This window comes from Nyctibius grandis, chromosome 2 (genome assembly GCF_013368605.1).
Source record: "Nyctibius grandis isolate bNycGra1 chromosome 2, bNycGra1.pri, whole genome shotgun sequence".
Lineage (NCBI taxonomy): Eukaryota > Metazoa > Chordata > Aves > Nyctibiiformes > Nyctibiidae > Nyctibius > Nyctibius grandis.
Window position 1 is genome coordinate 42,494,147 of NC_090659.1, and position 27,387 is coordinate 42,521,533.

General features: G+C 40.9%; 1 protein-coding gene across 1 annotated transcript in view; it reads right to left on the bottom strand.

Annotated features, from left to right (window-relative positions):
* Positions 1-12,034: 12,034 nt before the first annotated feature.
* TBL1X (transducin beta like 1 X-linked) overlaps positions 12,035-27,387 on the bottom strand; it is a 199,247-nt gene continuing 183,894 nt past the window's right edge. Inside the window, exons 12-17 of the mRNA XM_068425152.1 lie at positions 22,944-23,065; positions 21,441-21,515; positions 20,362-20,489; positions 18,506-18,671; positions 17,626-17,727; positions 12,035-16,466 (exon numbers count right to left, since the gene is read on the bottom strand). Coding sequence (XP_068281253.1) covers positions 16,440-16,466; positions 17,626-17,727; positions 18,506-18,671; positions 20,362-20,489; positions 21,441-21,515; positions 22,944-23,065 — 620 coding nt within the window. The 3' untranslated portion in view covers positions 12,035-16,439. The remainder of the gene's footprint in view (positions 16,467-17,625; positions 17,728-18,505; positions 18,672-20,361; positions 20,490-21,440; positions 21,516-22,943; positions 23,066-27,387) is intronic.

Genomic DNA, 27,387 nt, shown 5'->3' on the forward strand with positions numbered 1-27,387 from the left:
GGTGACAGGCTGCAGCAAGAGGCCCTGTGAGAGGACTGAACAACTAACCCCTCCTTCATTTTTCTACTTTGGGGCATACGTGGGACAAGGACAGACGTGGTGCCCCAGCCCCAGCCCCCCCGAGGCCGTGAGCAGACCCTGAGCAGCGCCGGGTGGCTGCTGGCACCCCTGCACTGGGGCAGCCTCCTGCAAGGACTGTGCTTTGCCCCCCTCCTTCTCTTGTTCTTTAAAGGTTGTCCTGGGAATGTGTGTTGTGTCTCTGTATTGGGATGTCATCACGAAAGATTAGGACTCATCTGAGAGCTTAACGAGAACTAAGCTAATGCTGATGCACTGAGAACATGAAATGGGGCATAGCAGAGCAAACCAACAGCAGTTTTTAACTTGCAAAAGACGTAGGTGTGAGGAGAGTTTCCTTACCTGCTGTAAGGAAATGGAAACATTCCTCCATGGCTTAAAATGGGGTGATAACTGATTCTGCTCAAGTGTAACCAAGACTGTATTTGATTTCACCCCACACGGACCTTGTTCTTGCCTCACCGTTCAACAATTCAGGCAAAGCATTGCCTTCTCCAGTTGTTGCAGGGGGTGCCCATGTCTTCCCATCAGGAGCAAGATTTTGAGGTGCATCTCCTGATTGTCCCTGCTGCCTGTGCTTGCTGCATGCACATCACAGGGCTGCCACAGCCAGCTTCATTTTGGAGGAAACTACATGTGTGTTCCAAGGCTCAGCGAGGGCACACTATAGACCAGGTGTCCTGGACAGTATAGCTGTAAAACACCAGCCTAAACACTGCCCCCTTAAATGTGCCATCCACCTTGTCCTGATAGGAGCCTTGTGCTTATCAGCACATAGATATGATGATTTGTATCTGCATAGTCATTGTACTGTGTTCATTTCTGCATCTGGAATTCCAGCCTATGACGGTACAAAGGGTTGCTTCAAAAATACTTATTTTTAGGAGCATGCTGGCAGGCTTCTTCTGGGGAATGTGGGAAGTGCTTGTCTCTGGCCTGAATATTTGTTTTCTAAGATGTGTTTCAAACACGGCTCGAGTTAACAAGGGAGAAATCTTGTCAATACTGAAGTCCATAGATGCAGTCAGGGTCTATGGTCTTCATCTTACACTGTCTGTGAGTGGGGGGTCTCTTCCACAGTCACACAGCTCTTCAGTTCACGAGCAGGAATTCAGCTGTTTTCTCTAGAACAGCAAGGTGTGACTCAGAGGAGACATAAATACGGAATGAGATCAGATATTGTCTGATAAAATATGTGTAGCTAAAGTGCTGTTTTGAAAGTACAGCAATTGTCAATGTTAGCTTCTTGTATTTCAGGAATATTAGAGCACAACAAAGCCTTCCTGAAATTATCGAAGATTAAAAAAAAAAAGTAAATTTAAAAAAATAGTTGAATCCAGGCACTGAAATAAAACTACCATAGTGGAATCTCATAAAAAGGATATCTATGCATACAGGGCACCGCAGCGGAATTGCCTCTATTTAACACCCTCTTTGCCTCCCAGCCAGCTTATCAAATCCAACCATACACAATAAGTGTTCTCTGTATTCACCAAAACTTATTTTTAAACCCTCAAAGATAAAATGAAAACTTCTAGGAAAAGTGTCCTCTCATATCCTGTAATACTTTCTTAAACACTCCTAATTGTCCTCTGTTGGTAGACGAGGGCATATGGAACTGTATTCGACTTGCCAGTCTCACACTTTTATTTACTATTTTATTTGGTCAGATGTTTAGGCTAATTGCAAAGCTGAAATATGAGCACTAGTAAAATAATAAACTACTTGAATAGGCAGACTTCTTGCATAACAAAGCTCAGCATTTATGAGGACCACCATATGTCTCAACACCAAAATCCTAACTACACCTCTCATTAAGCCCTTCCTTTGGTCTTGTAGACCAAGTACATGGAGAAAGCCAGAAAGTGAAATGCTCAATGTGATTCCTCCCCCCCTCCCCCATCCACCGTATAACAGGACTGGACTTGTAATTCAGAAGTTGTCCTTGTGTATTCATGACAAAATGTTATCTGATCTTCTTAAATTTTCTTAATTTTCATGGATTCCTCAAGTTTACAGTAGTCCCAGATAGAAATCACTAAACCACATGGTAGCTAACATAATTTTAAGACAGGTCAGATGATGTCTGGGTAACTCATCCTTTAAGGAACAAGCATGGATCTGTGCGGACATTGAAGTTGGCAGCTGTGAGCCTGCACAGCTCAATCTACAGAAAGGACCAGCATGGGCAGGGGTGTTTGTGTGTGTGCTGTGTAACTGAAAGCCTTGAGAAGACATTCTGCTGTTCATGGCATTGCTAGAGTGAGGTTGAAAGGCTGAAGGAATGGTGACCTTGCTGGAGCCCACCACAGCCAACGGGACTGTGTGAATTGGGTCAAACACAATATAATGGAAACATTGGTGAGACCCAAAGGTGGCATCTGCACGTAGAAAAGTCTGTGTTTCTAATTGATACAGAAACATTTATGTCTCAGAGGTAGAAAGCTCAGCTCTAAATCTTGATTTGAATGTCTTCAGGATTAGGGAATTTATAGAGCCCTGGGAATTAGTTCAGGCTTCTCTGCATTTTGCAGGAGTGATTATTTTGTGAAGTGGTTAGCTGATAACAAACCAAAATAAATTTGATGGGCTCCTTCAATGTCTCATACATCACGTGTGTTTTCACAAGTTAGTATAGGATAAGGCAGGTTCAGGCCAATTGTATTTACTGGAGTATTAGTTAACGTTATCACTTATAATGACATCGAGTTGACTCCAATATATTTTTAGCTCTATTTCCTTCTGCAGGACTGTGCGGCTGAGCCTACATTTATCTCAATTTTTTTACTTTGAGTACTTTTTGCAAGCAGAATCAGAGGTGAAAACACAATACTGTGTTAAAGAACTACTAGAAAAAGATATCTGTTAGTTAACTATATTATGGCAGATGCCTTCTGTGCCCAAATGACTATAACGCCCTTAGTTTTAGAAAAAGCTATAATGTGTCTGGGAAGTTGGACTGACATAAAACCAGTCCATGGAGTCAGAGCTGGAGTTTGGCTGTGTACAAGCCAGAAGCTGCATGGTGCAGTGAAAGCAGCATAAATGTGTAGGCCATGGGAATGCCAGCTTGTGTGGGTGTTCACATCAAGCATGTTAATTGATGTTAATATGGACTCAGGATAACAAGGGAGAATTGGCAGCAGGGAGTTACCTGTGTAGGGTGAGGAAACAAATACTTTAAAGTGGAAGTATCCTAACTTTCCTTTTCCTCACTCCAAGATGAATTAGCTTCTGATGAAGGTGAAATGAGCAATCCTGCTGAAATAAAAATATCCTGTGATGTGAGTGAGGGATATATTCTGGGCAAATTCCAGGTAAGACTAGGACTTTGTGGACAGAAAGTCTCAGCCACAACAAGCTGCGAGAAGCCCTTTAGTCAGAACGATCACTGAAATTTATTTCAATCCCGGTGAAGCTTTAAGTGATCTGCTGCTGCTTGGGAGTTTGGCAAACAGTATATAGTGTTTTGTAGCTCCTTAGCAGAGATGTAGAGAAATAGTCTAAGTGATTGCTTTTCTCCCCAGCAGACACTAGCTCTCCACTCAGCTTGGAGTTTCTCCTACTACTTTTTAATGGAAAACCTTCTGTGAGAAGAAGGCAGCTTTTACACTGAAAGCTGTTCAGGGCCGGTTTGAATTCACATTTCCATTTTGTTTGGTTAAACAGGTTAAAAACCTGGTGGGTAGTCCAGGGGAAGGCTCTGTTATAAAAGGCATTTGAGGATTAAGAAGAGCTTCAGTTCTCACAGAGCTGGTATGAATCTAGTTTTACAGTAGTGGGGGATCGAAACCCATTGACATCTGGTGACAGACATTGTGTTGGCTTCTCTGGAAACAGTTTGTAGCCTTAATTTGGCTCCCAAAATGCAGGCATCCATTTTGTGGGAGCTGCCCTGGGGGACAAGCACTGGAAGCTCCTGGGCCTCATGTCTAGTTCCTGTATCACCGTCCTGGGCAACTGGCTCCAGGTGGCCCTGCTGGAGCAGGGGGGTTGGACCAGGTGACCTCGAGAGGTCCCTTCCCACCTCAACCAATCTGTGATTCAAAGCCTCCTGTGATCTGGGCTCTCACCCTCATCCCGTTAGGTCTTTTGGTCAGGTGTTGGGCACAGACTAATGGATGTTGAAGAATCTCACATTACTGTTTCCGAGCTGGGAGCATGTACCGAGCATTCTCTAGTCTGAGCCTATTGAGGGATCTGGAGACTGAATTCACTCAACAAAACAAGGGAGCAGGTGGTTTTGTTGCATGTCACATGATGGTTGTCATCTCCAGAAAGGACGGGAATTCCAGCTGGAGGTGTTAGCCTGCTGTGGTTAGAAACTATTATTTCTAACAACAGCCATGCATGTTAGCGTGTCTTTCTATAAAGCCTCTGGATGAAAATCATCCTGTCGTTTATATTTACAAATGTGGGTGTGGTATGATCTTAATCTGAATAAAAACTTACAACAGGTAAATTTGCCCTGTGAAGCTCGAATAGGAGAAATTCAGTATTCTTTGCTTGCCCAAAGGTAAAAATAGTATTTGTATAAAAATAACACAGTCAATTTGAGAAACGATACCAGTCAGTTGAAAAAGAAAAGTCAGTATGCCAAAAAAGCCCACCAAGTAATTTGTGTCGCCTGAATGCAATACGAAGACAGCCATGAAAACCACCTAAGCATCAATTGGAACAGATGTACAATGTATAAAAGGACTCTTTATCATCTGTTCATAAAATGAGAGGATCTACAGTTTATAAAAGCCTGAGACAGCTTTGAAGACCCCACTTCTCTTTGTAACATCAGAAAGGGGTCTTATTGCTCTTTTTTCATAAGGCCTCGTTAATTTGCCGGAGTTTATCAGGGACAGTACTGCATTCCCATGCCTGGCTGTAGGGAGGAGTGGGGATCGAGTACGCTGACATGATGGAACCCATCCAGTGATGAAAGTGATGGGAAGACTTTGTCCTGCTCCTTCATCTCTTGGCCTCTGGGGCTCATTGCATTTTGGGGTGGCAAGAAGTCTTCTAAGCTTTCAGGCTTCTCCGTAGGGGACATTTGTCTCTTTGCAAAGCCAGGGCCTTGACCTGGGGAAGCTGGCAGGGTAGCAGCTCATTATTGCCTGTGGCTCTGTCCTGCTGTGGGTGGCAGTACCCGAGGGGACTGTGAGTCTCTCTTCAAGCTCCTGGTGTTGTATTGGGCTGAGATTCAGGCAATCTTTGCCCTCACTTCTGTGGGAAGGACCAGGGTCTTGAGGGGCAGAGAAGAGCCGTGATGGCTTGAGATGGGTTCCCTCCCTCTGGAGAGAAGGACAGTGGCGTTTCTGTTAATGAAGACAACCTTTGCTCGCCAAGCCTTGCCCTAACCTAGTTTTTCACCATCTTTTCTCTGCCTCCCATGACCTGCTGTATGCTTTCACAGAGCCTTGCTGAGAGGGACGCAGAGGGTAAATGGAGGCCTTGGATTCTTGTTCTCCAGCTGCCTCTGGAGAGCTACCCACACACTCAGGCATCTGTGAGCTTCCTCAAAAGTCTTGAAAAAGTGTAAACTCAAACATGACCTCTTTTATGATGCTAATTAAAAAGATACATTTTAAAGACATGGGTTTAAAACAGTGCGGTGGGTTTTTTTGTGCAATGTAAGGAACCCGCTGCGTTGGCTGGGTTGTCCTCGCAGTATCCTCCCCCTCAGTGGGCACCAGGGCTCAGGACAGCATGAAAATGCTGGCAGCCATTCATCGCAGCTGTAGCCACATGATAGCATCTGCTCCTGTTTTGCCTGCTACAGCAGATCTTGAGTGAATTTCCTTGAGGCAAAGGGGAAAAAAAGAAGACACCCCCCCCCCCCCCAACAATGCAACTCTCTCCTTAGGCTAAAGCACTCAACCAAGCACCACATCTTATGTGGCAATGAAAGGGCATCCTCCCGCCCTGCCCCTAGTCATGCGCCTCCATGTGACGGGGAGCACAGAGTTCCTCTCACCAGCCCTTTCCTCAAGGCACCAGACACGGATGCCAAGGATCAGAGGCATTCCCCAGCCATGCTAAGTGCTCTGGGTGACAACCCAGCTCTGCTAACGCCCCATGTCAGGCAGTTGGCCATCCCCTAGGAATGCAATTACACCCAGAACAATAACGGTGAAGGCCAGATAAGGAGGCTTTTTCCTTCATTCCCAGTGATTTTATAGCGTGAAAGCTGGTATACCCAGATTCCTTCAATATAATGTTTGAATTTAAAATGAAAAAAAAAAATCATGTCTACATTAACAAAACACTTTTTGATAAAGACAAAAGACTTTTTAATAAATATCTTTAAATGTAATAGAGGCCTGCATTTGTTTGCTGGGATCTGACGCTAGTGAGCTCCATGACTTAAATGGTAATGAGGCTGATGTTGAATAACTGGAAACCCGTGAAAGGCATGAGCGGGTGACCTGAAGACTGTAAAACCTTAAAAAAGTATAATTTTTTTCATGGCACCTGTTTCAGGTATTGATTTTATTAGTACATTACTGGAAGACAAAAATGCTCTGTATTATTTTAGTTTATTAGAAGATGCCCAGTTAATGGATTCATTTTATTCCAGGTGAGATTCTGATCATACCTATGAAACTGTGGGGTTGCCTCTTGTCCCGCTCCTGTAGACACTTGTGAAAGAAACTGATAAATATTCAGGCACAATTACACAAACAACCCGTATATCAGTGCACATATACATAGAAACACACACACACGCACGTAAGTACTCCTTAGGTTTTAACATTATAACTTTGTAGTTTCTGATGAAGGGTAAACTATAAATTAAATTTTTGTGGTTTAGAATGTTTTTTGGTGGTTCTGCCCCAAATGTTAATACCTTTTATTAAAAACCAACAATAAGCTCCCCAGAAGATGCTACTGAAATGATAAATTTTCTGTTTACCAAAACTTAAATTTTCATTGAAATAAAATTTCAACGTGCAATTCACTGCTGCGCCAAATAGCCTTCAAAAACAGCACCTAAAATTCCAGCAATGTTTTCTCATTGAATTGCCATTGCTTTGTTTTCTCAGCACTTTTTTCAGGGCCATTTTCCAATGACGGGGTGTTTGGTTGGGTTTGTTTCTTTTCAACCAACCCAAGCAATAATCTGTTACATGGGCTTCCAAGAGGCTACTGTAGGATATTTGCTTGGAAGAAGCAAGTCCAAAGGGGAAGTCCATCTTAGAAAAGAATCCAGATACACAGCTTTTACTGGGCAATAGTATTTTCCCAGCCCAAGACATCCAGGGTACAGCAAGGAGAAAGACAGTATTAATGAATTAGGTCAAAATAGTAGAGCAGAAAGCAAGATGTTCTTCGTTCTTTTAAATTAATTTCATTTTCGGAGCTGATCATCTCATCTTTCCACCGAAGGAGGAATGAGCACCAACCCTTTTGTGGTTCAGAACGTGGAAAGGAGTGACCAACTGGCAATATGTAATAAAATGAAACTTTTTTTCTTTTCTGTTAGAGGTGCTGCTGTGAGTTCAGTTCCTACTGGAATAGATTTGGCTCAAGAAATGGATCAGGGTGTTGGTGTTTTTTTTTAAAGTAAATTCAATATAAGGTTTGGTAGGGAAAGCTGTGGGACATGTTCTCAGATTAGAGCTGCACATAGACTAGTCCCTCTCTTCCCACCTGAGCGCTGGTAATTTCTGCTTGCTTCTCTGGCACTGCAGAAACAAAAAACAGGCAGAAATGTGGTGGTTTGTATTGAAAGGAATGTGTTTTTTGTTGGTAAGGGGTCTCCAATGATGTATGCAGTTAATCTTCTGTTAGCTTCCCCAGTCTCAGGAGGGCTGGTGGAACTTCTGCAGTGATGAGAGATGCTGGTTTTTCCCCTACCAACACCTTCAGCTTCCAAATGTGCATCCGGAGAAATACACCTGAATCTATCAATCTTTTGCAGACTCTGGCACAGAGTCCAGAGCATTTTTTTTGTATCAACACACTTTTTTAACTGCTCTGTCTAGGAGATCTAGGATTTTCTATTAAATGCTGATGTTTCTTGTCTGTGAAAAGATCTTTATAGATCTTACTCCAGTCTTCAGCAATGTCTCTGTACTGAAGCAGGCCCAAGTAGGAATGCCATTCTAAAAGTTGATAAATTAGAAAGATTTCATTTCTTTTAATTGCTTTGACCTGTAATCCTTGATCGAGTCATAAGACATGGACATTTAATGTGGATATGAAAAAAAAAAGTGTGTGTGGGCTGACTGAACCACAGGCTCTCTGCCTGTGTCATCCTTCGTGGAGGAAGGTGAGTGGGTGGATAATTAGACATGGTCATCTCATTGCGCAGGAATTTCTCATGATTCTCCCCAAACTAGCCTCTGGGAAAGAAGCCGACAAGAAGCCGTTGTCCAGGACTTAAAAGATGGCAACACCATGCAGACTTTTCCCATCAGATTTCTGTTGTTCTCAGGAGTCTGTGATTCTGTCCACCCTAAGTGTCCTCACTGATGGTACTCTCTGTAGGGACTCAACATCTCTTCCAGTCCACCTGGCAGGACACTGTGGCTGTAAGGATTGCAGGAAGTCTCAAAAACCCTTCAAAGGGTTTGACCTTTCTGTCTTTCCCTCAAAGAAAATATTCAGAACTTTTCAGGAACTTCAACACAGCATGTAGGGATGTGATGCTTTCTTGACACCACTGATTTTCAGAAGCCTGGCGAGATAATTCTCAGTTTTGGAACTGCAGAATGGCAGTGCTTTGCAACTAAATCCATTCTCATTTCTGGTGCGTTTCTTGCTGTGCTGAATTACTCTAGCAAAGGACAAAGATGCCAACTTTGTGCCAGTATTTAATGAGATGGATTTGGAAAGAGATGAGCAGAATCTTTTCTTGATCTTTTGTATTGAGAACAATATTAATGATTTACACGGTGAAGCCAAGGCTTCTTCTGTGAAGGTAGAAGATATTAGACCTTGAAGCAGGAAAAGAGGATATGGCTGCTTTCCTGTGGTTATTCGGTTTTGTATTCTTTTGATTTTGTGAATATATTCAAAAGGAAATAGAAAAAAACTATCTCTAAGGAAGCAAAGATCTTCCTTCCTGTTGGGAAAAGAGTCAGCGAGGATGATAAATTCCTTGCCAAGTGAGTCATTTCTTCACTTAAGAGACTTCAAAACTTTAAAAATTACTTTTCATAGCATGGAGCTTGGATATGAAATTGCGTGTGCTGTTAATGGACAGAGCTGACCTGTCCCTTGATGGGAAATGATACATAGGAAGATGGCAGGGAAATAAATGGTTTGGAGTGAAATGCTGCAATATTACATCTTCCCAGAACAGCTCTAACAAATACACTTTTGTTGTATTGCACGCTGACAGAAGCGTGTGTTTAGGACTGCTCAGTGCTTCCAGTGTTAGTTGTCAAATAGTTTACAAGCTAAGTAAATATTTATAGGATAAATAAATGAAAACTAAACTACAATTTTAGTTTGACAGTCACACATTTTCTTGAAACATGCCTGGAAATGGTGTGACTAAAAATAGGACCATTTCATAGCATTTATTTAAGAAGCAGGTAAAGTGAGAGCTTTTATGTAGCACTACCTACTAAAGCTCTAGCCCTGCCGTGGCTGCCTCCTTAGCTCTCACGTTCTTTATTTTGAGAAACTGTTACGAAGACTGCTGGTGGTTCCTGGTCTTGTGAGAGCTGAACAAACGGATTTGTCCTACTGCTTTCAATTTGTACACTTACAAGGAATTAATTGTACATTAAATACAATTGTACAAAAATTTGCTGTTCAAATTTCAGAGCATGAACTGAGACAAGTGGCATGAAAGGGCATTACTTTCTCTGAGTATTTGATGATGAGGTAAGGTGCTCATCATCAGCCTACCAGTTTTTCTAGCACTTAGGACTTCCCAAATGTTGTATATCAATCCTAACTTAATGCTCTAGATCCTTAAACACCTTAAAACTAGATGATGTGACACGTAAGACTGTGTTTGATATGAGCGCTAACTCCTTTTGAAGGCTTCTGACAATTTTTCAGCCTTAGCTTAGGTGAATGATCAGCATGTTATGTGGTCACAAAGCAAAAAATCCCATGTTTCATGTTGAATCCCCCACTAAGTAGTGTGGGTACCCTTTTGCAGAACAAAACCCAGCTAAAACCCACACAACATTCAGCCTGTTAAAGCTAGAACTCCCCACTTGTATCCTTTAAGATGTCAGTGCTGCAAGCCCCCGGCAGAGAGAGGAGCTATGAGATGGTGCCCATGGGAGCTTCTGCCAGAGGGGATGACTGCGACTCCATCACACAAGCTGGCATATTCTGCAGTTCTTCAAAAACCTCCAACTGCTCGAGCAAAGTTGCATTTAAGCCTTGCTAGCTTGAAGAAAAACTAACAATTTCCTTTGATCAGAACTACAGTCCAATTTATTTTATCTGGAGAAACTTACTTTTGAGGAAACTTTTTAAAGGAAACTTTTTTAAAAGTACTTCAACCCAATCTTACTCAAATTGGTTCCTTACCAGCTGTATAGATTTCCAATAAATGCATCATGAGGGGAAAATAAATCCGAACAACAAACATGTGATGTGAAGAGCCATAAAGTTGACCTGGTTAGAAGGGAAAAAGTACTGAACAGAAGATGTCTCCTGATATTGAGAGAGAAACTGCCTGTCAGCCTGGGAGCTGTGAGCCTGGGAACCAGAAGCATCCTTGAGAAGCACAGCCATCATCTTTGGAGTGCAGCTGGGTACCTAGATACTGGAGACATCCTGAGATACCCTCAATAAGCACGAAATCAAGGAACTGTAATGGTAACTTACCATCTGAAAAGTTGAAAAATAGTCTGGAAAAAGGGAAAAACATCCTGAGAAAGCAAGAACTGGTAACTGCCATTGGCTGTTCTAAAGGCAAGAACAGGAAAAGTCCCGAAAAATAAAAATTGGTCTGAGAGAATAGAAATCGTTGTCATCTACTGGCTGTCCCAGATGAAAAACAGAAATTAACAGCATCTATTGGCTGCTCAAAGTTGTGATGTCCTATAGCCTCTTGTGCACCTATAATATAAAAATGACTTTAATTTTTATCCAAAATACAGCTGCTTTCTTAAGAATTTCCCGTGCTGCACGTACTTTTCCTTCCTTAAGAAGGTCCATGTGAACTTTCTACAAGACCTTGGACCCTCGCTGGGGATGCCTGGCTGACTCCAAACTGTGAGGCGAATGACCTTCAAAGTGAGACTCTGTCTGTTGTTTTATTGTTCCCCCTCTGAGCCCGCACCTCGGGCCAGGTCGGTTTGTCCTCCCAGCTCTGGGATGGCTGGGTCCCCCTCCGGGATAAGCCCCTCCACTCTGCGATGGTTTGGCCCCTTCTGAAATGCACTTGCTGCCATATATATACTTGTAAGTAATCCATCATATCTGCTGTTATATTATTGAAAAGTTTGTTTCATTAGTAACAACTTTGTTATAACCTGTAATGTTACATATATATACTTGACTGCTGCTATTATTGGATGCTGCTATAATTGATTGTTGCTACAATTGATCCCTGCTATATTATTGATTGTTGCTATACTATTGGAAAGTTTCTAGTGGAAGGTGTCCCTGGGAGGGGGATTGAAACTAGAGGATCTTTAAGGTCCCTTCCAACCCAAACCATTCTATGATTCTATTGCTTGCTGATAATAATTTGTGAGAGAGAGAGAGAGAGATTTGCTTTCTTAATCACAGGTAGACTTGCTAGTGGTGATTTTTGTGGTATTTGCAGCAACCTGTAATAAAGTAGAGAAATTTAGAGGATAAAGCCTCTATGTCTTTGTGTATTACAAAATCCTACAAACCCACGGTCATGATCTCCATACACCCACAGGCCGGGCAACCCTTTAGGCTGTGACACCACGTTACAACTTCAGTCACCCAACCCCAGCCCTTAACTGCAGGATGCAGAACAGCCAGGAAAGAATAAGGAACAACACGCACAGAATTCTCTAATATCAAAATATAGCAATTTATTCAAGACACTGAATATGATCTGTTGATTCTCTCCTTAAAACAAATGAGCTACAATACACAAGGTGAATTTGAAGAAAGTGTGGGTGGGGGAGAAACAAAATAAGGGTTGATGTTGTTTCAACAGAACCTGGGAAATGCTGAAATAAGAACCAAGTCTGGCTGCAAGTCTGACACAGACAATAAAAACTGCAGAAGCCAGAATTCAGAATTTCAGTGAGTGGCTGAAAGAACATTTCTGCAATTGACAAAGAACCACATCTTTTAAAAAAGCAAAAGGAGGAAAAAAAGGAGGAAAAATTAAAAAGGGAAAAAGAAAAAAGAAACCCAAAAACAAAGCAGAACCTTACATTTGACAAAGTGCACTTCACTTGGCTCTAAAATTAGCTATTTTTTTTCTTTTTTTTTAAACAAATTAAAAGGAAATTTCTAAGATGTAGCATGGGGTTAATGTGTGTATAACCCTGTAAATCTGGCCCTTTAATGCCCCATAAGGGACCCAGTGTTTTCTACATAAAAGATTCAGTATCCTTCTAATCCACAGAGTCGAGTGTTTTTTCAGAAACTGTTTTTTTTTTTCACCTCAAGGCCCATTCCAGACAGCCAGCAACGATAAAAATCCAGTAAGTCTCTCGATGGTTCCACAATCCTGTTTGCTCACTTCTTTTTTTCAGTTTCTCTTCTCTTACAAAGAACTATGAACAAAATTATCAAAAAATATTGTATGAAAAGAATGAAGCCCACCAGCCTGTTGGTTCATGCTGTTCTGTTCCCGGGGAGCCGCAGAAAGGCACCACTAGCCGGGGGCTGCCGCTGCAGCAGGGGAAGAAAGCCAGAGCTCCCAGGTGGGCAGCTCTGTAGGTCTGGGCTTAGATGTCCACGTTGAACTACAGCCTAGTAAAGTCTCTCTCTCCCCATTGCCCACCTCCTAAAGAAACCAGCTCCTCAGGCTAGGTTTAACCTTTGCAACTACATCTTCTACCTTCCGTAATAGCTGCCCTCATTTTAGCTGAAAACTATCTACTACAGTATCTTTGAGGATTTTCCAGTCTTCAGGGTCTTGGGGAGGGGGAAGAAAGATGAATTTTCTCAGCTTCTCACATAGACTGCTTTCAAATCTGATGGTCCATATAGAAACCTCTCTGGACTAGCTGCCTCTCTCACACATAGGCTTTGCAAACCAACTGATTTTCAAGTTTGGTTTCTCTTGGCTTCTTACCTCCATGTAGGCGGGCAGAGGACAGGTGGTGTTCTGACAATTTAAAAAAGGAAAAAAAGGAAAAAGAAATGGGCATCACAGACACTGCCGAGTTATCTACAGTAGCTGTCCTGGGAACAACCACCAAACACGGGCCATGCAGCCAGCCAGCCATGTGGCGTTGCTGAACTCAACTGAGCAACCTCATCTCTTTGAATCCTGAGGTCTGGCCTATTCAGGCGTCCCTCAAGGGACAGAGGCAAGGCCAAGGCCCCATCTGCACCGCCCTTCGCTGCCGGCAGACCGGGAGCTTTGGGGTATTATTCTCAGAAACGCCACCCAAAAGCAGCTTAGGAAGTTAACCGTGTACACGCAATGATTGTAATCAAATCATTGACCCAACTGTGCTTTATAAAACCACATTAAGCCTCTGTATTCAAATTCAAGTCTCTCTTTGAACAAGTAGTCTTTTTTTTAAGTAGTGACTTTAAATTAGTAGGTACACATGGTTACTATAGAACAGTGTAAAACTGCCACGTGATCATGTACAGCCCATGCTCTTGGAGCAGAAAACTAAAACCAACACATAAACGCATTTAACACCAAAAATAATCCTTGATACCTTCCAGTGTCCAATCCCTTGGTATAAATTACAAACAAGCCTAACTGTCATTAATAAGCAAAATCCCACATAACTGTTTTCATCTCAGGCCTGAGTAACCCTTCTAGCAGCTGTTTCTTTTCATTCTTTTCTCCTTTCCAAATGTGTATCTTTAAGAAATGCAGCTGAAGCTGGCAGTGGCTAGTTCCACTGGAAGGACTGTGCATACGCAAGGAGAAAAAATGATGTACGGATTCCATGATGCCACGATGATGCCGTGATGCTTGGTGGGCCTTGCACCACCAGTTCAGCAGTAGGGCTCTGGTTTTGGTTTTGCTCAGATAAAACCACCACTTCAGCAGCTGTGGTCAAGTCAAAGGGAAGATCCTGTGCTACAAAAATAGCGACTTTGGGTGCGAAGGTACTATGTGATGTGAAGAGGGTTCTCTGCTTGCTTGTTTTTCTCTCTCCTACAAATCCTAGCCTAGCCTGAGGGCTAGAGAGGACACCTGTTTGACTCAGCCAGTTCTGAGGATTTGTCTGAATAACGGCTGCCACCACTTCAACGTTGCCTTATAGTTTACAGCACTTCTACTAAACTCTGCCTATGCATCCTTCTTTGCATCCATCATTTGGTCTTAGAGTAATGACGTCTTCAGTAGGCATCCCTGCAGATGTCTAGCTTGCAGTAAGGAAGTCTTGTCCGAAGTGGACAGGTGGTGCTTTGGAAGTCTTTATTGTCATTCAATCATTTCACCCACTATAAGTTTATAGCGGTATATATGTTGAGATATAATTTATATATCCTTTATCATGTCTTCACTTATTGGAGAGTTCTGTGTTGTCTTCTGAGCACCGCACTGAGGACACCCTCAAGGCTAAACCTGTCTGGAAAGACAGTGAGCCTCCAAGTGCAGACCCAGAGCTTTCCTGTACTACACAGCACATGCACGGCTGAGGGTGACAGCAGCACCACGTGCTGCCAGATGCAACGGAAGAGCCTGCTTCTAGGTGTGTGCTGACCATGGATGGACGGAAGCTGGGCAAGAGGCTGTTCTTCAACAATAATAGATGCAGTCAATAGATCCTGGTCCAACTAGTCTCATTAAGTCAGTGGTAAAATCCCATTGACTTAGTGGAATAGAAACAGCTGAGTGGGATGAATAGCAGAGGACAGCGCTGCTCAGTAAGGCCCCGGGCAGCCAAACCCATGTTCTATATGACATTTGAACTATCGCTAGAGGAAAGAAGATACACAAGCATCTTCCCCTTACCGAGGATAAACGAAAATATGGGCTCAAGAAAATGAATGCTGTATTTATAGTCTCAAACTTACAAATCCCTTCTAATATGTGTACATCATCAAACAGCCATAAAAATGAGACTATGTAAATGCCTGGCTGCTGGAAGAGGACTCTTAGTAAATGACTGGCATTTATTGTATCAAATGGCATTTCTTCTTACAGCACTTTCTGAGAGAGAAGAGAAAAAGGATACTGCATCTTTCATGTTCCTTGGACTCTGTGTCATTCTTTTTGCTTGAATTACACAACTGGTCTACATTTGGTGGCCATTTTAGGCTTTTAAAACTGTTTAACATAAAAATATTTTTTTTCCAAAAATACACTGGGTTCTTTCTGTTAAAAGTCATCTTTCTCCTGTAAAAATCTTCCCCAGCACTGCATTCTTATATAAAGCACTTATTACACAACTTGCTGAAAGTGCCCTTGAGACGCTAAGATCTGAAGCATGGAGGATTTTTTTTTCTTTTAAATGGAGAGAAAGAAAGGAAAAGGAACAGAGAGAAGAGAGAGAAGAGAGGAGAAGCAGTCTGTCAAAAATTTTCATTGTCATGTCCACCTGGCTGCATCTACTATGGGCATACAGGAAAAAAAAAAAGGGTAAGAAGAAAGAGAAGGAGGAAAAAAAAAGAAGGAGAAGTTGGGAGTGGAAGGGAGAAATAAAAGGAAAACAAAAGGTTCATCCTAAGCCTGGGATCTTCCAGGCTGTAATATTCCAGCTGATAGAAAAACCACGGAACAAAAAAAGTAGTCTAGAAAATAGAAAGTGTTGTGATTACAAAGTTGAGCATTTCATCAGTACAAACTGGTCTTTGAACGTCCTTTGGGAGAGCAACTGTAGTGTCCAAATTGGAAGGAAAAAATACAACACCGCATGGAGGAGGATTTTTTTTCCCTTTTGGTTTATCACAGCATTTTTCTTTTTTTTTTTTATTAATTTTTTTTGGCACAGCTTTTTTTTTTTCCCAGCCATCAGAGCAAGTTCTCAGACGCAAACCAAACAGTGCAATGCCTAGCTGGTGGCTTCATGCTTCCAAGGCTGAATGTTCCAGGTGGAAACCATTCCCTCCCCCTCTGAAGTGACTGTGTTTTTACTCCTTGATGAAGGTTACGAACAAAATACTAGACACCTGTGGCCAGGGAGAGTTGGTTTCACAGTACACTCTAACTTTGTTCAAGTTCGTACAGTTCTGGAGCTGTTAAGAATAGTTTTGAAGAGTGCTTCTCCCCACACATTCACTGCTGGTCCATTTGAAATTTCTTCTAAAACATTTCACTTTTACTTCCGCAGATCTAGAACACAAACCTGGAGAGAAAAGACTCAGCATTAAGAACCATTCCTGAAGGTGATGTGAAGTCCGATTCATGTACGGCCCCATACACGGGCTGAGCAGCCAGCAGTATGTGATACTCCCCAGCTTCACAAATCAGCCTGTACCAAGGATCTGTTTACACACACACAAGCAAAGGAATAAACCAACATGGAAGAAAAACGAAGTGAAAACCATACATGTAACATTTATCTGGGCTTTCATTGGATTAGAAACAAATATTTTGGTGGCATATCCCAGACAAGACTATGGGCTCCATTTAGTTGCCTGAATACCGTGTCCACTTCCATTTCTGAAACATACCCAAAACAGAGGCAGGCCTGGCAGGCATGACACAGGACCTAGAGCGGACACGCGCCCATTTAGAGCAGTTGCTGGAAGCCAAGCATGGCACCATCTCAAATGGCACAACTACTAAGCTCAAGCAACTGAATCATGTCATAGGTGTTCCCTTTGTTAAAAAAAGTTGAAAAATACTGCTCTAAAGTAGTTATGCCAGCCAGCCATGTAAAAGAATTATTTTAAAAAGAGTGTGTTATAGCATCTGTTCATCCTTCACAAGCTGATCATGCTAAAATTGAAATTTTTTTAAAGTAACATTAACAGCAAAAATAGTAATGAATAATCACGACCTCTACGGCAATATTTCTCCTTTACCATGTGATGAAATCTTTGGCTATCATGCTGAGAACTTCCTCCTTTAGGTACTATTCAAGGGTAAACTTCTTCTGTGGGATAAAACTTAGAAAGCCCCAGGACAACTGTTTATTACAGAGTTGACTGCTGTGACCTGACCTTCATTCATTAAAAATTGACAGATGAGATAAATAATGACAGAAACAATACTACTAGTGTTCTTATCAGATATGTATTTAGAAGTCATTCCCATCTTCAGCAATATTCACCTAATTCCAGAAGCATTCTTCATTTCCAATAGGAACACCACCTCCTAGTATTCAAAACCTTCCAAAGGAGGAATGTTTTTACTATACTCCACAGAACTACTTATTTCTGTCCTGAGCTGTCTATCCTTCAGCTCTGTCCATAGAAGGCAGTATGGCACATATGTTTTTTATTGACGCTTTCCAGAAGAGTAATCTCCACCCAACATTTACAATGTGTAAAGCTCCTTACCGATCCATCTGATGCGCTTGCTCCCACTTTGTCTCCTCTAGCATTCCAGCAGACTTCAAAGATGCCCCCGGTGCCTCGGTAGCTATGTACTAGAGTTCCGCTCTACAAAGCAAAACAGCATGAAAAGATTTGATACAGAACTTCACCTTCTTTTTCTCTGTTGCGTGGCACTACATTATAAAGAAGAGCGCGGTGGCAAGGGGGGGGCTATTCACATCACCCAACTATGGTCATCTCCATAGGGGCTGAAGTTAGGAAACTGGTCTTTGATCATGAAGAGAAACAGGCTCCTCTAGAAAGCAATTTACAGTAGGACGCTTAGACATCTATTTTTGTCAACTTTATAACAGTAAAGGCCTGGGGAGTTAGGCTGAGGTGGTCTTTTCTGAAGTTTGTTGTTAATTCAGGCTGTGAGGCATCAGTATCCAGAATTAAATCTGTGGAACTATGATGTCCCACTTTTCTCCAGAATATCCCCCAGTCCCCAGCCTGTACACCCTTTGTTATCTATCATCTGCTCATCACAAAGTATAAGCCAGGTGCCTCGGACTCACAACTGAACTCAGCTTGTTATTAAATAAACATATCACTTATTTCTAAGAATCAATCCACAACTTTGCTTCACAAAGCTGACGGCACAATATGATGTACCTATATTCATGCACGCTCATATTTTAGCATACAGTGAAGCCTGAGCAGAAATGTTCTGGACAGTCACCTCACTCCACCTGACTGACTCAACTATTATGCTGGGATTTGTATCAGTCAATACAATCAGGTTCACCTTGGCTGGCAGGTCATACGCTACAGAGGTACGTGTATTTTCCACTTGAGCTTTTGTTATTAATGTGTCGTCTAAACCAGATGCGCTTCACAGTACCTGAGTATTCCATATATGGACACATTTGTCAAAGGACCCACTGGCTAGATATTTTCCATCAGGACTAAAAGCTACACTGTAGACAGGCTCTTGATGTTTTGTTAACGTATGGATGCAGACTCCTCGGTCGACGTCCCACAGCCGAACAGTGGAATCAAACGAAGCACTGCAAGAAGCATTCAAACACAAGCATGTCTTACAAAATCAATTTGTAGCTTGATACTGTAAACGTTTTAAGAGTTTTTAACGTTTTAAGAATACCACGTTTTTTTTTCCCTTGGCTAAGCAAGAGCGTTCAGCTCTGGGGCCCCCAATATAAGAAGGACATGGAGCCGTTGGAACGAGTCCAGAGGAGGGCCATGAAGATGATCAGAGGGCTGGAGCACCTCTCCTATGAAGACAAGCTGAGAGAGTTGGGGCTGTTCGGCCTGGAGAAGAGAAGGCTCCAGGGAGACCTTCTAGCAGCCTTCCAGTACCTGAAAGGGGCCTACAGGAAAGCTGGAGAGGAGCTTTATACAAGGGCATGTAGTGACAGGACGAGGGGTAATGGTTTTAAACTGAAAGAGGGCAGATTTAGGTTAGATTTTAGGAAGAAATTCTTTCCTGTGAGGGTGGTGAGACACTGGAACAGGTTGCCCAGAGAAGCTGTGGATGCCCCCTCCCTGGCAGTGTTCAAGGCCAGATTGGATGAGGCTTTGAGAAACCTGGTCTAGTGGAAGGGTGTCCCTGCCAGTGGCAGGGGGGTTGGAACTAGATGATCTTTAAGGTCCCTTCCAACCCAAACCATTCTGTGATTCTATGATTCTATGACATGATGTTTCAAACAGAAAAGCTCATATTCACTACAGCCTTTATGCTTTTAATGACAAGAACTGTATCTACAGAACTGAATTCTTGTTTGCGGACCCTTTGAGTCTACCTAGGGTACTGGGTAGGATCAGATCATCATCCCTATGAGGGCCAAGCTCCTTCCTTTTGAGACTGTACCTGCTATTATTCAGGAAGGTCAAATACATACTGTCATTAATAGGATAAATGGTTCCAGAAAGATCTTATTCCTAATGGGTTTGCATTATTTAATGAATTAGCATTCTGTAATTCTCTAGAACCGTGGTTCACTTTGTTTCAGTGCTGTTTTTTGCTACAATCCATGTAAATCCCAAACTGTGGGCTTAGAGAAAGGCAAGGGAAATAACTGGTATTAAAAACAATATTAAAAGAACAACTCCAAGAAAGCAAAGTTTTTCCCTGTCCACTCCCAGACTAAGGAGTAAAATAAATAAAACAGCTTCGATACAACTCCTACTGAAACTGAATACACCATGAACTGATTTGGTAGTCCCACAGTACTACCATCATTTGGCATTCTACAAGTAAACATATTTCCTAAGCTCAAAGAAGAATTCTGAACACATTTTCAAGTAGAATTTTAAAGATTATCCAAGCTTTTCTCTGTTAGTTAAGAAGGCTAAAAAAATTGTCAATATCTGCCCAGGTGAGTTGCATGACCCTGGTTAGAACATATTCGAGCTGGCTGAATGGGCTGCCATCTGTCTCATGTAGTACATTCATTGCTAACAACCGGCTGCGGGATGTGAAGGTGCAATGCCAGATTTACAATCCTTTTATTGAGACAGCTGAAATGTTAAATATCATATAACTCAATTTCCCTTGTTTTCTTTTTCCTTTTTCAAATACGATTCCTTTCCCTTTGTATCCATCCCCCTGACTTACAAACACAGGTACTTTTCACTGGAATTGTCTGCAGGAAGACTGATGGCAAGGTGACAGTAGAGTTACACATCAGAAAGACGATCCTTCTTCTTGGTAGGCAACAGAAAGGGGTATATTTTTACCTTGCTAACATGATGTTGGAGTTTGGGTTGCTGGTGCCTGGTCCTGTAGGACTCCATTTGATAGTATAAATCTCTTTGCTGTGAGCCTGAAGATCATGTACACAGGTATCTTGCTTCATACTCCAAATCTAAGCCAGAGTAATTACGAAGGGGAAAAATGGCAACATTACTAATCTCTTCTCAGCTGAATTATTTCCGCTTATGTTATTCTTAACATTCGTTTCTTTAAGATCTCGGCACACATGCATACACATAAACATAACTTAGTTTAAGTTTATTAATCCATCAGTTTGGCACCTACAATGCACATGTTAGAATAACCCCAGCAGGGGAAAGAGCTACACATTTAACAGAATTTATTCAACAGATCAAAAGAACTGAATAGTTGCCTGTTGCCATAGCCTGTAAGTGTACTTTCATACAGAAGCTTAAGTTACTCTGTTTAGAGAAGTTTAACTTAAAAGTTTAAGTCACACATTGCAACAACAACCATTTTAAAGAATGAAAATAAAGTTTCAATAACTACTTAGAACCTAATAATTTTCTCTTATGACAGTCAAGAGCCACATCAAATTTTCTTTTTCATCCTGAACTTCATTTGTTTTCCTGATGTTTTTAACAGCAGAGACAATGGAACAGGATCAGCTATTTATGCAGTGTTACATGGCCAAATACTTCAGCATGAGATAAAGAATATGCTCAACAGAGATGACAGGTAATTTAGTACATCTTTTCTTCAGCTAACTGAGAAAACAAGATGAAGTTAATTCACAGCAGGGAAAATAACTCAAATTTAGTCAGTCATTTTCAGAGAGATACCAAAGATGCAGCAATGACTTAACTCATTTTAAGTTTGCACTGTGAGGGAAATGATGTGCTCTTATGCTGAATTCACATCAGCATACCCGAGTCTGCTTTTGGAAATGTTACACAAAGCTTAGCCATATTCTATGGCTAACAGGCAACACGTGTTCCAAGAAGTTGTAGGAAAATATCAAGAACTCCAAAAAAAAAGAGGAAAAAAAGAAGCCAGAGAGGTCTTCTTTTTGTCTTTACTTTTTGAATGGAAATTATGTTACCTTTAATGTCATATCATCGGAGCAAGATGCTAATAGCATGCCAGATGGGTCCCATTTGATTGCATTAACCTCGTTCTGAAATAAAGAGTGATGTTATTAAGTGAATATTCCGGTTACCTGCACTGTACTGGGCACCCAGCAGAGGGCACTCACGGATTACGCATGCAACAAGTTCAACCACAAATCACAGCCCTGGTTGCGTTATGGGTGAACAAAAGCAGTGCTGCTTCCCTAACACAGCATGGTAAGTGTCATTTAGGAATGGTGACCATTTTGCGTTTGTGAACAGTACACACAATCAGTCTCTGATACGTGTTCTGGCACAAAGCCTCTCACACTTTTTCTTCATATGGTAAGATTTAAATAAACCCTCACACCAGACAGATTAACGATACAGCATTAACTTCTTTTTAAAATGGAGATATTTCTTCAGTTCATATTCTGTAGATCTCAGAGATACAAATTTTCAGTAGAAAATATGAGTGGAGTGTAAAGGTTTGTGGGGTTTATAATTCTCAGTATTGCATCTCTACAACAATGTTGGTCTCTCTAAACAGAGGTGTATGCGTAAATGAAATCCAGGATGGAATGCTGAGAATAGTTTACAATGCTTTCTCCATCACTTTGTAATTAACTAAGTCTAGCGTATCCCCTTGGTAATCAGTAAGTTTTCTGTGATTTTTTGAGGGTCATACATGTGGGGGGAAAAAAAGCATTTCATAAAAAGGGAAAGATTGTTTTTTAAAAACTTAAATTGGCTCAGGGTCTCAGTGAAAATAATCCTGGAAAATATTTAAGTTTTGCTTTATCCATTTTACATGTTTCAGTCATAATTAAAAGGAACTGTACAGATATTTGAAGTAAAAATTAGGATCATGTGCAAAATGGTGCATTTCATATAATCATAAAAAGCACAAGACTGTTGGTAGGAATGAACCTGTCATGAAATATCAGTTTAGTATCAGTTTAACCATAGACTAGATAAAGGTCTCCAAATGCACAATTTTTCCTCAGTGAAGAGAGAGCAAGTTCTGGAAGTTTGTTTCTAAATTACAGGTCAGTATATGATACCAGTTTTCTCATGAACGAAAGCTAGAAAAAGAGGGGGAAAAACATCTTAAATAGATTTTACTAGATTAAATTGATTCTAAAACCAAACAATGGCTGGAGGTAAGTTGTTCTCTCCTTATTCATAGTTCTCATTTACTAAAGGAAATTAAGCCAGCAGAAAACAAAATCTTTATTAATGTACCCTTAGTCTGCCGCTCATGCTACATATAAATAGTCTTACTGTTTAAGCTGCAGGTTTTCCCTCTGACAGTGATTTAGAACAGTTTATCCCCTTTCACAGGCAGTGAGTGACTCCTGGGGAATACGGTTTCAGGGAAGCAATGGGATGTAACACCTTTGGTGCTAGAACACACCCTGCAAACACATCAGCCGCGATCATCGTTACATGCTGCGGTGACTTTATCACTAACATTTTGGACTTCTTAAACTTACTGTGTGTCCTTGAAAGGTTTTAACGGGACGATCACAGCCAAGTCTGCATACATGAATGCACATGTCAGTGCTGCAGGAGGCAAAAGTAGTGTTGTTCTGCCAGTCTACATCCAGAGCAGGAGCTGTGAAGTACAAACAATGGAAGGAACATCAGGGAACACAGCAAAGAAACAGCTATCCCAAACCATTTTCCTCCTGTCACCCATCTGGATCAAATGGACTAAAAACTACTTCTTGGACTATCACCTACTACCAGTTACAGGGATGACAGGGACTGTCTCAAGGGCACAAATTATTTTTTCTCTTGCAGTGGATAATCTGGATGCTTTCAGGGCATCTGTTTATGAGAATCTTTTGGGTTAAAGTTATGTAAGAGGGTGCAAAACAATCCACCTCCACCCTCCCCACTTCCAGCTGCACACTGCTCTGGGGCCATCTCTACCATTCATCCCTTTGTAAGCCAGCTCAGCGAAGAATCTGGAAGAAAACCAACCCAGAAAAAACGAGGATGACTTCAACTGGATTAGAAAAAATATTCCTGTGAATGCCAGACACAACACACAGGAGGGAGAAGAAGCAGGTGCCCATCTTCCTTTGCACAGCTTTATGCAGCCACCGATGCAAACCTATCGCTCTGTGCAGGCATGTGGATTAATAATACCTACATTCAGTCTAATTTGGTTGGGGATTGATCTAAGACAGGTACATTGATCAAGCTGATCTGAAATGAGAGGCAGTGTTTCTGTAGAGGGTTTGGCATTAACTAGAACTGAACTAATGAAACTTTGTGCACACACAGCACATGAACATGTAACTAGTGCCACTGTGCAACATGCACACTTTGCAGAAAGTGTGGAAAAAAACCCCAAAACTTTTACAGCATGTCACCGCAGACTAAAAGCACGCACAAGAAGAGTAGGAGGAAACTCCTGACATACAGCTTGCTGGTGTTTCTATGACTGCTGCTTGTTTTTTTGCTCAGGAAAGAGTTTAGCTGCCCTCCAGAAGATGACATAAGACTTGCTAAAATACAGAAATCTTCATTCTCAGCACACTCCTGTGAGAAGCAAGTGTGTCAGAACGAGAGCAGCATATAGGAAGCAAAGTTGAATCTCTTTCTGGCAACAACACAATGCAAGCTTATCATTAAAATGAAACCAAGAAATGCCTTATTCAAATACATTCAGAAAAATACCTTTGCAATACAGAGGTGAAAAGACATCTGTTCTGCCAAGCCTATTATATTTAAATATGGTTTTTCCTGTTACAATTTTTATGAACTTCAAAATAAGATTGATCCACATCACCTTCCAAATCATCAGGTAGCTCTCTAAATGAGAATGGAGGGCTGAAATTGTTTCACATACAAGTATTTTTTCGAACATTAATGAAAAAGCTCAATAATTCTGAATTTCACATTGCGGAAATATAAAGGAAATTAGTGTGAGGAAGGCAGGTTACTTCTGAGTTTTCCAATAAACATGAATGGGGATCAGGAAATAGTAGAGGATTTGGTTTCTTTAACTGCCTGCTTATCTCTCTTTTTATGCTGCAAGCTTTGTATTACTGTTTCAGAGCAAACAAAAATCTATCTTCATTAATAGCAATATGCCTTCAGGGCTAATATCTAGCATGATATGTATGAGTTGAAAAGTAATTTTCTGAGAGCTATTGGCACCTAAAGCAATGGATTTGCAATGCAGCATGATTCGAAACACAAAGTGCTGATAATTAATACTGACTGGTATTAATATTAATAAATTAATACTTATTGGTGTATTTAATCACACGTTTACTGGATAAGTAACTACATAAAATGGTCTGGAAAAAACAACCAAACGTGCTTTTTGATGCAAGTAATCGAATAGTCAGTGTCTCCAAAACCACAGGATACTAGTCAATTGCATAAAAACAATTAGAATGTCATCTAATAAAAGCAGCAACAAATCCTTCAGAAATACAACTAAAATAAATCCCAACAATGAAAGTGTTACAACAACTATCAGTTAATTTAAGCATTTTCTGAACAAATTTAGGTGTGATTCAGAACTAGAAGCTCAGAAGAGGATAGAGCTAAGTGTCTGCAGAGAGTGATTCAGAGCACTTGGATGTCTAAAACTGGGTCACACAAATAGCTCTTACAGTATCACTTAACCAATTTGTTCCTGCATACATAGACATCAGTCCGTATCTATCAGTAGATGTGAAAATTGGATTATTTCACTCCATTTTAAAGAAATAAGCTTTGTGAGTACATATTTTGATCAAAAGCCCTATGATGACTCATAGTTTTGCAAAGAATAATGAAACCCTAGAAGCTACTTATTCACATACTTACATATTTTGATCATAAAGCCTTAAAGTTACACGGGAACATCAATGATCTATTTTAAGATGACAGTTTTGTCCATATGGGTGTAAACTAAACAAGTTGTTGTAAAGCAGCCAAGAGTAAAAAATTTATGTTATTCCCAGGTCAACTATCTCCAGACTTCAAAGAACTATGCAAAGAAGTACACCACACAAGTACCTGTTAAAGGAACTGTCCTCTGTCTAGACTAGACTTCTAGTTGTTAAAATACCACCTTTAATCCTTGTGTAGACAAGGTTTTCAGATTCCAGATATGGAAAGGAATTTGCTATTAGTTTGTTCTGGTGAATAAGTGATGCAAAGAGGACAAGGTGAGGTGTTTGTGGCTTTAGACTTATGTGAGGACAAAGACTCCAGCTGATTTTAAGGGGTGTTTTGTAGGACATATGCTTTTGGTTTATCAACAATTTCCTTAATAACTAACTGCTTTACTTCCCTATGAAAATATATTTGAAATGATGAAAAAAAAATTAGCCTCTCCACACCTCCACTTCAGTTGTGTCTTATGGTCGAAAGACAAACAGCATGGATAACAAGAATTTTTAAAAAATCTATTAATGCAGAAGGACATTGGCATATTGCATTGGAAGATGTAGTTAAGTTTTCAACTTGCTGAAAGGAGAGTGGAGTGATGTCCTTGATGCACATCACTGCTAAGACAGCTACACGTCAGTGAACATGATTCTGAAGGGGTAACCAAGTTCTGAATCTGCAACTACTTAGGTCAATAGTTAGGGATCAGAAGGCTTAAGAGTATTATTAACTACATGTCCTGGTTTGGCATGAGACACTTAATCTCAGGGTCGTGGGTTCGAGTCCCATCTGGGGGGGGGATAACAGAGGGCATCTGCCGCAGGTTTAATCGCCAGCCCAGCTTTAAACCGTGACACTACATAACTATACAGTGCAAAGTTTGCTTTTATGGAATAGTTATGGTAGAAAAATAAATGCCACAGTGAGAAAATCTGTCAGCAGACACTGACTCCTCCAAACTGACAGTTGCATTAATAAGTGAGAAGATGAGTGACAAAAATGCAGAGTATGGATCTGCTGTGTGCAGGGACATACTTTTTGTCTTCTGTTGAATAACCATTTCAATTGCTACTGCATATTAATAACATCTGTGAAAATGTGAGAATGAGAACAACTAGAAATTGAGTTGAAGAGCATGCACAAATTAATGTTCTAAAATTAGTAGTAAAATATGTGCTTTTAAACATCATTAAGCACCTTGTGAAAGCCTGCTGTATTTAAAAATGGATTAGTTACAGTGAATACAGGAAGACGAACATTTCTAGCATCAGAATCTGCAATGTTTTGGTGGTTTTAAACTCAGTTTGATTATGCCCCTTAAAAATTCTTCACTATGACTATTTATCCAGTTTGGAACATTAATTCAGTCATCATCTTACAAGTCTGGTCTCAGGTGAATTTAAGATTACACCAACAATTGCCTGTTACTCGAGGTTACTCAGTATCCGTGACGTCTCCTGTCTTCTTGAAGCAGACCAGATCTACAAATGACCACCCAAGTAAGGTTTTGGTGCAGCAAGGTTTTGAAACTCAAGGTTGGCAATTGACTTCTGATAATCAGAGAAAGCAAATACTGAAGAACTTCAAGTCAAAATTAAACGCTAAGAAATTCCTAAGGACCTTCATGCTTGCAGTAGTGAATGCAAGCTGCATGAGAGATTTGTCTGCTTCTGTCTCAAGTCAGCTTCATTGAAACAGAAGCAGAAAGAGTGCAAGAGATCCCAGACACCTCCACTGAAAAGTCTCATCATAAATAACCACTCGGTACTATTCAAGCACACATATAATGACAGAATCATGCAGCTAGGTAGATATCAGTAGTGTATAAATCCTCTCCTAGAATTAGTTTGACTTTCAAAGCTGATTATCACAGAGCCCCATCTTTCTGAAAAAAGAATAAACCCACAGGCCAGGATACTCAGGATAGTTAAAGCACAAAAAAACTGTTTCAAACTTCTCTCTGACAGATAGGTTTTTACAAAAGGATAAATTAAATTGATAAAATTAAAAACTGCATTTAATTTTACTAACAAGAGTTAT